At 32.9% G+C, this 12,108-nt stretch overlaps 1 protein-coding gene across 1 annotated transcript in view; it reads left to right on the top strand.

Annotated features, from left to right (window-relative positions):
- Positions 1-12,108, top strand: part of igl (IQ calmodulin-binding domain containing protein igloo) — a 79,947-nt gene extending 67,839 nt beyond the window's left edge. Inside the window, exon 4 of the mRNA XM_003701665.3 lies at positions 6,352-12,108. Coding sequence (XP_003701713.1) covers positions 6,352-6,504 — 153 coding nt within the window. The 3' untranslated portion in view covers positions 6,505-12,108. The remainder of the gene's footprint in view (positions 1-6,351) is intronic.

The raw sequence follows: 12,108 nt of genomic DNA, 5'->3' as shown, positions 1-12,108 counted from the left end.
GATACATTGATATATTGATACATTGATATATTGATACATTGATATATTGATGTATTGAAATATTTATATATTGATGTATTGATATATTGATATATTGATATATTGATGTATTGATATATTGATACATTGATATATTGGTGTATTGAAATATTTATATATTGATGTATTGATATATTGATGTATTGATGTATTGATATATTGATGTATTGAAATATTGATGTATTGATATATTGATATATTGATATATTGATACATTGATATATTGGTGTATTGAAATATTTATATATTGATGTATTGATATATTGATATATTGATATATTGATACATTGATACATTGATATATTGATGTATTGAAATATTTATATATTGATACATTGATATATTGATGTATTGAAATATTTATATATTCATGTATTGATATATTGATATATTGATATATTGATACATTGACAGATTTATAGATTTGTAGATTTATAGATGCACATATTTATAGATTTGCAGATTTAAAGATTTGTAGATTGGGTCGATATTGACCAATACCTTGATCAACCTACCACACCTATTGTTAGCCTCTTCATGGTTATGTTGATTCATCAGCACGAGGTCGTAATCGAACGGTAATCAGCTGCGCCTCTGGGTCCTTTCAATTCATTCCATGATCGCCGGATCTTTCGCAAAAGGTTCTTCGTACTGGCTCGTATTGTCACGAAACAGAAATAGAGTTTGCTATTCGAAGGAACTCTGTTATCGAACACCGGTTAGTCGAAGGCCCTTTTGTGGATCCACGTTGGATATTATGTGGCGTGCAGATTCGTTAATTTCCGGCCAATTCTGCTGTGCCGAAGCTTTTTAAATAGAACACACGAGTTACGCCTTGCTTGGTGAAATAGGCCCATCGATTTTTCTTAAACTAACTTATGGTCTTCTTACTTAACCCAACTTCTTATGGTTTTCTTACTTAACTGAGCTTTTTATGATTTTCTTCCTTAACTGTGTTTGTTATGGTTTTCCTACTTAACTGAGCTTTTTATGATTTTCTTACTTAACTGAGCTTTTTATGATTTTCTTCCTTAACTGTGTTTGTTATGATTTTCTTACTTAACTGAGCTTTTTATGGTTTTCTTACTTAACTGAGCTTTTTATGATTTTCTTCCTTAACTGTGTTTGTTATGATTTTCTTACTTAACTGAGCTTTTTATGATTTTCTTACTTAACTGAGCTTTTTATGATTTTCTTACTTAACTGAGCTTTTTATGATTTTCTTACTTAACTGAGCTTTTTATGATTTTCTTCCTTAACTGTGTTTGTTATGATTTTCTTACTTAACTGAGCTTTTTATGGTTTTCTTATTTAACTGAGCTTTTTATGATTTTCTTACTTAACTGAGCTTTTTATGATTTTCTTCCTTAACTGTGTTTGTTATGGTTTTCCTACTTAACTGAGCTTTTTATGATTTTCTTCCTTAACTGTGTTTGTTATGATTTTCTTACTTAACTGAGCTTTTTATGATTTTCTTATTTAACTGAGCTTTTTATGATTTTCTTACTTAACTGAGCTTTTTATGATTTTCTTACTTAACTGTGTTTGTTATGGTTTTCCTACTTAACTGAGCTTTTTATGATTTTCTTACTTAACTGAGCTTTTTATGATTTTCTTAGTTAACCTAACTTCTTGTGGTTTTCTTACTTAGCCTAACTTCTTATTATTTTCATACTTAACCTAACTGCTTATGATTTTCTTACATAACCTAACTTCTTATGGTCCTCTTCGTTAACCTAACTTCTTATGACTTTCTTACTTAACCTAACTTCTAATGGTTCTCACAGTAATCCAACTTCTTATAATTTTCTTTAATAATTCCTCAGCTTATAATAATGTTTTCCTTATAACGTTTTACATAGCTGTTTTTCCTTATTAATAAACAATTTTCTCCTATCTCCCTCAATTTCATTAAGAACAATCAGGTTAAACACTATTTAACCGCCGTACGAAGCTTCAAAACTGCACAAAGCTACATGAAGCTATATTACATACGTGCACCTTTACTTTAATAAATTCCATTCTATATTTCCAAACAATCTCGAAAATAAGTGGTAAATAAATCCGTGGAAGAACGATGATCTGTCCAACAAGGGGTACGAAGAAGAAAGCGCGAAAGCTGGTTTTAAAGACCCCTCAAAGATTTCGAGCTTTCAGCCAACAAGGGCTTTTACTTAAGATCACACTTCACCCTGGCAGATCTTAATACTCGAGAACTTTGTTAATGGTTGTATGATCTTCCTAACAGTGCTCCTACAATTAAACTACAATTTACAGTCACCCTTGTTTCATTAATTTCCTGCAATTTCGGTTTTCTGGGTCGTGTATAGACGTACTAGTTGAATTAACAACGTTTCAAGGACGCGATTTTAATCTCTTCTCTGGCTTTTTTTTCTGACAATACCACATTGTTCCGCACTGTGTGCGTATTTCATGAAAGGGAGATTTAATTTCGGTTTCTTTTGCGCACGTCCGTCTCGCCGGAAGTCGTTCATCTTGCTTTCAACGTTTTGCAGGTTGACGCAACGTTTTACAGCTACGCGGATCATCCAATTTTACCATCTATCTTTCGCTGTCGTGCATGGAACGGTTTTCATGAATTTTTGATTCGTAAGACTTCGAATATCTTGTTTTATGCTATCGTCGCTGGATCACTGAGCTTGAAATTACTTTTTAAAAAAATTTTTATTTTCGAAGATAGAAATTTAGGGTTGTTAAAAGTTTATGTATTTTTGGATCTCGAAATTCTTTTATACATTTGGAAATTTATTAGATTTCTTTTATTTGGAGATTTTTAAAGTTGAAGTTTTTTGAATTTGCAGAATTTTGAGGTTTTGCAAATTGCAGAGTTTTGAAATTTTGCAAATTGTGGAATTTTGAAATTTTTTAAATTGTAGAATTTAGAGGTTTGCTAATGTAAGAAGTTTAGAGGTTTAGAAAGCTGGAGAATTTTTATTGGACAAATTGTAAAAATTCAGAAATTTAACAATTTTTTAGTTTAGGAGTTTCATAAGTTTAAATATTTAGAGATGTTTTAATTCAAGAATTTCATGACATCATAAAATTAAAGATGTCTTAATGCAGAAGTACCACAACTTCAAAAATTTAGAAATGTTTTAATTCATGATTTTCATAAATTCATAAAATTAAAAATGTTTTAATACAAAAGTTCCACGACTTCAAAAATTTAGAAATGTTTTAATTCATGATTTTCAAAAGTTCATAAAATTAAAGATGTTTTAATGCAAAAGTTTCACAACTTCAAAAATTTAAAAATGTTTTAATTCACGATTTTTATGAGTTCATAAAATTAAAGATGTTTTAATTCATGATTTTCACAAATTCATAAGTGTAATTGTTTTTCAATATAACAATTTTAATAATCCAAAAACCTAGAAACATTTTTATTTACAAATATAAAAAACGCAATACATATTTTGCTTTTATTTACACTTTAACTAAAAATGAAATTCTAATAAATTACAAAGAAAAAAAATTTGTTGAAATTCAAATAAAGTCACATCAATCATAAGAAATCGATAATTATTATAGTTGTTAACGGTAAAAATGCACTTTGAACATCGTAACCTGTCAAGTCTTAAAACATTCGGCATCAAGCCATCAAAATAACTCACGATTCAAAGGGTGACGAATAACGTTGGGTCACGAAAGATCCGAATACCTTTGTCCGAACAAGTTGGTCGTCGAAAGTAACGACGACACGGAAAGCCTTCTCGCACGAATCCCTCGTTGCTAGAAAAGCTGGGTAAAATCGGTTTTATAAAAGAGAAACTTGTATATGTCTGCGAGATATCGGGACTGTATTCATAAATTCTGAGATCCTTTACATTCTTTTTCTTCGTGCTTGTCTCTCGATTCACAAATTTAACATTTCTGTATTTTTACATATTTCCATATTTTTATATTTCTATATTTTCATGTTTTAAATTTTTAGATTTTTCAGGTTTGCAAGTTTGAACATTTATTAAATAGAAAATTTGATATTTTTAAATTTTTGAAAATATTTAAAAATTCTTTAAAATGTTTGAAGATATTTAAAAATATTTTTGCATCGATTTGACATTAACAAACCTATAAATTGTTTAACTAATCCACAAATAGAAAACGTAATGTTCCTAAACGTCTCAGTATCTGCATTTAAAAATTCCATTTACATTTCTGTATTTCTGTATTCACTTCACATTAACAAACCCATAAATTGTTTAACTAATCTTCAAATAGAAAACTTGATGTTCCTAAACGTCTCAGTACCTGCATTTAAAAATTCCATTTACATTTCTATATTTCTACATTCATTTCACATTAACAAACCTATAAATTGTTTAACTAATCCACAAATAGAAAACTTGATGTTCCTAAACGTCTCAGTATCTGCATTTAAAAATTTCATTTACATTTCTGTATTTCTACATTCATTTCACATTAACAAGCCTATAAATTGTTTAACTAATCTTCAAATAGAAAACGTAATGTTCCTAAACGTCTCAGTATCTGCATTTAAAAATTCCATTTACATTTCTGTATTTCTACATTCATTTCACATTAACAATCCTATAAATTAACTTTAATCATCTTAAATTTTAATCACTTTAAAATATTCCGTCCAATAATTCACCATTTTTCTTTAAAATTTTATCGATCCCCTGTCGGAAGCATGAAAGTGAATAGAGGATGGTTAACGATAGGCCGAAGAGTAGGGGTAGAATGCAAATATCTTGTCGCTTAATTGCAATCTACATGTTTATAAACCTGCTCTTTTGCATGTGGTGGCTCCTCTTTTTTTCCCCGAGCCCTTGTTAAGCCAGCTTAACCCTGCTGGTGACATCAGAGCCACTTGTTTCGTTATAATCAAGCCTAAATTTAGCCGGTGGGATAATAATTGCGCGCATAATCGCGAGAAATAGGCCGTGACAAGAAGGGCGACGCGACGACGTCTTTTTTGGAGGTTCCTGTTCAACGTTGCGTTTGTTCCCGTGGATCGATCGATGACTCTATTGAGAGTGGCAAGTTCTTTTTTTAAAACGATGCCGTTGTGTCGAGGAAGCGTCATAGTTGAGTTGTGAATGTTTTTAAATAGCGATACAACAAAGGCGGCTCGTATACGAGAGTAATACAAAAGAACTTTTAAAGTCTAGTAAGATGATTTTATCACTGTAAAAAAATTGCGAAATGGTACATATAATACATCAAATTAAAGCTTAAGATCTAGTAAAAATGACTGTATTAATACCTCTTTAATGGTCTTCATATTTAATGACTTGTGATTAATTATAGCGCATCTGTTTCTGTAATAAATGGTGTAATAATTTTGAAACGTGAAGAGTCTGTGACAAATTCATGACAGAAAAGTATCTCAGAATTGAACTTTTGATACATCAATTTAAAGCTTAAAGCTTGACCAAAATGACTGTATAAGTGCCCCTTCATTGTTCCTAATATTTAATGTCCGGTAATTAATTATGACACATTTGTTTTTGTAATAAATGCTGTAATAATTTTGAAACGTGAAGAGTCTGTGACAAATTCATGACAGAAAAGTATCTCAGTATTGAACTTGTGATACATCAATTTAAAGCTTAAAGCTTGACCAAAATGACTGTATAAGTGCCCCTTCATTGTTCCTAATATTTAATGTCCGGTAATTAATTATGACACATTTGTTTTTGTAATAAATGGTATAATAATTTTGAAACGTGAAGAGTCTGTGACAAATTCATGACAGAAAAGTATCTCAGAATTGCACTTGTGATACATCAATTTAAAGCTTAAAACCTCACCAAAGTGACTGTATAAGTGCCCCTTTAATATTCGTAATACAGAACAATTGATTGCCAATTGAAGTGAACAGTGATTTCTCACGCATCAACAGTTCAGCTTCAAATCTAAAAAGTCTGATAAAAATTCATGACATAAAAGTAATACAAAGCAGCACATATGACATATCAATACGAAGCTTAAACCTTGACAAAAATGTCTGTGTAAATGCTCCATCAATATTCTTAACACAAAATGGCTGATTCGTTGAAAGATTAGATACTTGCTAATGAATAACAAATAAAGATAATAGATTTGCTTCAACTAATTAGCCATTTTGCACTAAGAATATTAATAAAACGTTTATATTATAATTTTCTCTAAATTTTAAACTATAAAACGACTTATTTTCTCAATACTAATATGATCAAATTGCATCACGCTATCCGCGTTTCAAAATCGTTCCACTTTAGTGTAACAATTTAACTCGCGTATAATTATGAATGCACGTAACCATGTTACATTTAATTGTTGCAGGCAAAGGAAGCCATGAACGAGCTGGAGGGCATCGACCTGACGGATCCGGATCTGCACAAAGCAGCGACGAAAATCCAGGCGAGCTTCCGGGGTCACAAGGTTCGCCAGGAAGTGTTATCGACTCCCGGCCAGAACGAGGAGCCGAAGAAATAAATAGAATCAGACATAAGAGCTGATCTTACGAAATCGAATTGTCGATATGTCTGAAACAAACAAACCAAAAAAAAAAGCAACCAAGAATCAACAACAGAACAAATCCGGGCTTCGTGTTTACTTTTTCGTTTGTCCTCGACGCGATATGAATACGAAACCCTTTCATTTGATCCCCCGACAACTTTCATCGCGTTCAATTTGTTATCCTTCGAATTGTTTGAGGTTAGAATTCGTCGTTTTCGTTCTTCCGAAAATTGAAGGTTCACCCATTCGGATCGATACACGCGGATAATCGACGGATATTGATGTATTGATTATTCGCAAATTGACATTACGCCGATACGTGAAACGTGGGTCAAACGAATCGGAAGATCGAACGGGTCAACGAGAAGAAACACTTTGCTCGTTATGGTGCACTCGACGGATCAGGGTCTCGTTAAACCCTTTGAGGACGATGAACTAGTTACTGCACCTAAGAAATGTACTAAGAAATTCGTCGTATACCGTGTAATCCTCCGTTATTCGGCAGCTGCAAAAGCATGTAACGATGGTACATAAAATTCCGTAATTTATTTCACCCGCCAATAACAGAGGATTTAACCCTTAGAGTACAGATAGTTTGCATGTGCAAATTTTGTTTGTATAAGAGTTAATAAATTTCAAAGTAAAAAGCGTATCATTGCGTTGTAGCAAGTTCAAAATTGTATGCTGGTACCCTGAGGGTTAAAATTGCTAATGTAGATGCTTTAATCGTTCCTTTCGCAAAGGGTTGAATCGAGAGTATTTCGAAAAGAAATTGTATCCATCGAATATTGTTAAATTGGATAAAAAATTCCGATATCAGGGTATATCGATCGTATTTCGTAAATACAATTCGCGTCGATATTTGACGATTAGGTGTCAAGAATTCGTAGAGTCGTTGAAGAGTTTTCGATTTGCCACGAACGAGCGAATATTTTCGGCTAAATGAATCGATACGAGATGTAAACCTTCGATAATCGTTCGAAAGTCGAACACCCCTTTCTGAATTCTTGCGTCTGTCGTTTAACGTCCACCATTTTGGGACGTCACCGGTGACCTACATGGCGACTTGTTAATTATTAAATTTACTTCTAATTTTGTATTTTGCGCTGGTGTTTGAAATTCGACGGCATATTAAGTTTGAAACGTCACCTGGGACCGCTGTGAGGAGTACACGTTTCTCAAATTTAAGCCTTTTATGTTAACAATGTTCGAAATTGTAAGGAATATTAAATGTAAGACATTGTCGACTCCCACGAGGGCTGAGCGTTGTACTTCTAAAATTTAAGCGTTCGGTATTTTATGTTAATTTTATATTTAATTTGGGACCCAAATAAACGTAGTCCTCAAATTTAAGCGTTAAATTTCGTATTCGTTATTATTATATTATTAATTTATATTATTGTTACAAAGTTATTTAATTTGAGACCAGTGAATTGCACTTTCTTACTTTTTATTGTTAATGTTGCAAAATTCATAAAATATTAAATTTGAGGTCTTACTAGAACGACAGAAAGCTTTCAGTTTGTTAAATTAAATTAATATTACAATTTTAATATGTATGTTAAAAATTTATAATGGTTCAGCGACTTAGTTTTTTCTCAGTAAACTTTCAGTTTGTTAAATTAAATTAATATTACAATTTTAATATGTATGTTAAAGCAACAGTTCAACTTGGTATTTCTCAGTAAGCTTTAAGTTTGTTAAATTAAATTAATATTATAATTGTCATCGTATGTTATAGCAGTTCAGTAATGAACTTAAACAAATTTTAATATTAGTTTCCAAGCTTCGAAAATTAAATCTGAAACGTCCACAATGGCAGTCACAAGCATTCACTCTACTATTTTATATTAATCCAAATTCGATATTAAATTTGAAACCATACTTCTATCGTGTATATTTCTCGAATTAAAACTTTCAACTTACAATTTTATAACTGATATTCCAAATTTCAAGGAATATGACATCACGAGTGATACCTATTACCAATTTTTAAACATTATTTTAAATTGTGCTAATTTTAAGAAACCACACCCCGTGGTAATAAAATTGAATTCGCTATTTTATATAATTGATATTAAAAATTGAGACCATGGTAATTTTCTATAATTATGAAATATTAAACGAGGCATCACCAGTGATCTCAAAGTCAAGTAAATTTACCACAATTTTTCAACTAACAATTTCTAAGCTTGAAACGACCATAGAGTATATAACATAGTAATTGAAGTTCGTGCTTGCACCTCTGAAAGGGTTTAATCGATAGACGTGTCGTCGCAGTTGCATTAAGCAACGTAGTAGGTATTTTTTAAACTATACGAAATGCATATATTTTTACCGTGTAAAAACACACGTTACGATGCATGTTCCGTAGAAACAATCGTTGAAAAAAAAAGAGACATTGTTAACACCCTAGTCGAACTGCCATATAACGAGTACGCGTTTCACATCTAGTCCCCCGTTTAATCTCCCATTTCGTGTTTGTTCCGATCAAATTGATCGATCGATAGGAAAGTATCGTTGTTTTTAGCAGGCCTAAAAACGTTTGTGTCTCTTTTCTTTATTATCTTTGCGATCGTTCGTGTCACGTTTTATCTTATTTTTGTCTTGTTTCTTGTGCGGACTTGCTATTGATCCACTCGGCACGGCATCGTTGAAATTTCAACACGGGCTTGCAAAATTAATCATTCTGGAAATTCATTGATTCAAACGAGTTGCGAAATGATAACAGAAAAAACACGATAACGCTGATATTTTTTCAACGTGGCATTGAAACTATTGAAATTTGTAGAAAGTGGTGTTACAGAGAATTCACTTGGTGAAAAATCGTGACCATGAACGGACATTAATGCGCGGATGTGGGCAAACCTAAATTCCATTCAACTCCCGATATTGTACAGAATTGTACAGTATGCGTTGTAAAAGGAAGTTCAAAATATTCAGTAACTTATATATACGAGTATGATAATCATTTTCCATTCAATTTTGGAGGAAACGAATCTCTTCTCGATCAATCAACTTTTCAAACCTGTTTCTGCGATATTTTCTGTGTTCTTTGTTCTACTTTTTTATTCTACTTGTAGGTTAATACTTTGGTGGATGCAATTGTTTCATGGTGGGCGATATTGCTATCTTTTACACGAGATAACGTTATTGCGTTTTACAATAGCTATTGTCAATTTCGATACACGTAACGCGTTACATCGTGAAACAAAGGCTAGTTAGATTGCAAATTCTATTGTGTCAATGCGATGTATACAGAGTGTTACAACTAGTATAGGACCATGAAATAGGGGTAACGTGATTCTGAATAAGATTTTCCTTTGTAGAAATGGAATATGAAGCTTCGGCTTTGAATTATTAAGGGAAAATACGGAATAATAAGGAATTTGACGCGTGGAGATTTAACGTGAGGGAATTTAACGGGTGGAAATTCAACGCAGGGGAATTCATCGCTTGGAAATTCAACGCGTGAGAATTCAACGCGTGGGAATTCAACGCATGAGAATTCAACGCGTAGGAATTCAACGCGTGGAGATGTAATGCGTGGAAATTCATCGCATGGGAATTCAACGCGTGGGAATTCAACACATGAGAATTCAACGCATGGGAGTTCAACGCATAGAAATTCAACGCATAGGAGTTCAACGCGTAGAAATTCAACGCATGGAAGTTCAACGCGTAGGAATTCAACGCGTGGAGATCTAATGCATGGAAATTCATCGCATGGGAATTCAACGCTTGAAAATTCAACGCGTGGGAATTCAACGCTTGGAAATTCAACGCGTGAGAATTCAACGCGTGGAAATTCGGCGCATGGAAATCCAACGCATGGAAATCCAACGCATGGGAATTCAACGCGTGGAAATCCAGCGCATGGAAATCCAACGCATGGGAATCCAACGCATGGAAATCCAACGCATGGAAATCCAACGCGTGGAAATCCAACGCGTGGAAATCCAACGCATGGGAATTCAACGCGTGGAAATCCAACGCATGGAAATCCAACGCATGGGAATCCAACGCATGGGAATCCAACGCATGGAAATCCAACGCGTGGAAATCCAACGCGTGGAAATCCAACGCGTGGAAATCCAACGCATAGGAACTCTACGCGTGGAGATCTAATGCGTGGAAATTTATCGCATGGGAATTCAACGCGTGGAAATTTAACGCGTGAAAATTCAACGCAATGGGAATTCAGCGCGTGTAAATCCAACTCGCAAAAATCCAACGCGTTTGGTCCGTGTTTTTCCTTAATAATTAAAAAACAAGGCTTCAAACCCCATTTCTGCAAAGGGAAATCTTATTCAGAATCACGTCAGCTACCCCCCATTTCTAGGACCTACACTTATGAAACACCCTGCAGCATTCACCTATAATACCTTAAATTCTATTGCGTTCAGTACAAATTGAGGTACAAATCATATTGTCAATATATTTTTTATCCCAAGTAAAACAAGGGTATAGAAATAACAAGAATCTATTTTTTATTAAGTGAAAAACTAAGGATTATCGTTCCTTAATTTTATCACGTTATAAATTCTAGATAATTTCCCCGTGAAAAATTGCAAGAAGCGCACATCCATCAAAGTGTTAATTTACAGCGAGTGTCACCGTTAACACGTTTCTCGACTTTCCAGCGTGCAATCCGCGCTGTCTTTCGAAAACTATTCCAATTTTCTCTCGCATTTTTCACGTTACCTCATAGGTTACCGCTTGTAGAAAGCCGAGACAGATAAATCTATCGTCGAAAATGTCTATGGGAATTCAGCGTCCAAAATCCACGTCTAAATTGAATTAAAGACGAGATCGCAAGCCGATTCACACTGCGACAAAAGTCGGCAACGACGAAAAAAAAAGTCTATATAGAGAAAACAAATCTAATATATTGAATCTATTTATAATATTATATTCCCTGTTATAATAATATTTATATGCTACACGAACTAAGGCTCCTGTATGAATATTATTATAATCTATATTGACACTATATTAATACTATTAATATTGTATTTATATATTATATATGTGTATAATAATATTAATATTGTCATGATCTCTGTCAACGATACGAACACGACAGCTACGTTTTATCATAGTGAGGATCGGCTTTGTATTTTCATGAAATTATTATTCGTTCAACGGGGAGATAATTATGATTCGATACTTCATGGTAAAAAAATTTCCAAGGGATTTTCCTTGGAAGTAAATCAACACGAAAGAGAAAGGGATGATTTTTTAAACTGCTGTAAGCAAAATTATTGTCCAAACGATTATAATATTAAAATATACATATTCAAGATATTTTCAAGCTTCCGTAGTTGCAAATATTTCCCTCGCTACGTACGGTTAGCGATTACGAGAATGAATATTATTAAGGAGGATTATTGTAATAAATTATAGGCATTTTCTTCGGTACGTGAAGTTATCACACAACAATCTAGATTAGTAACGCACAAGATGTTGCGGTAAATTGTACTCTAAGGATGTAACAAACGATTGTAACATTTAAACGAGCAACATCGTATATATATGTAATCTGTTTGGTTAAAATAAATACCCTTTAAGTGTACAAAA

The sequence above is a fragment of the Megachile rotundata genome, chromosome 4 (assembly GCF_050947335.1).
Source record: "Megachile rotundata isolate GNS110a chromosome 4, iyMegRotu1, whole genome shotgun sequence".
Lineage (NCBI taxonomy): Eukaryota > Metazoa > Arthropoda > Insecta > Hymenoptera > Megachilidae > Megachile > Megachile rotundata.
Note: the sequence above shows the minus strand (reverse complement) of the source record. Positions and strands in the feature narration are given on the sequence as shown.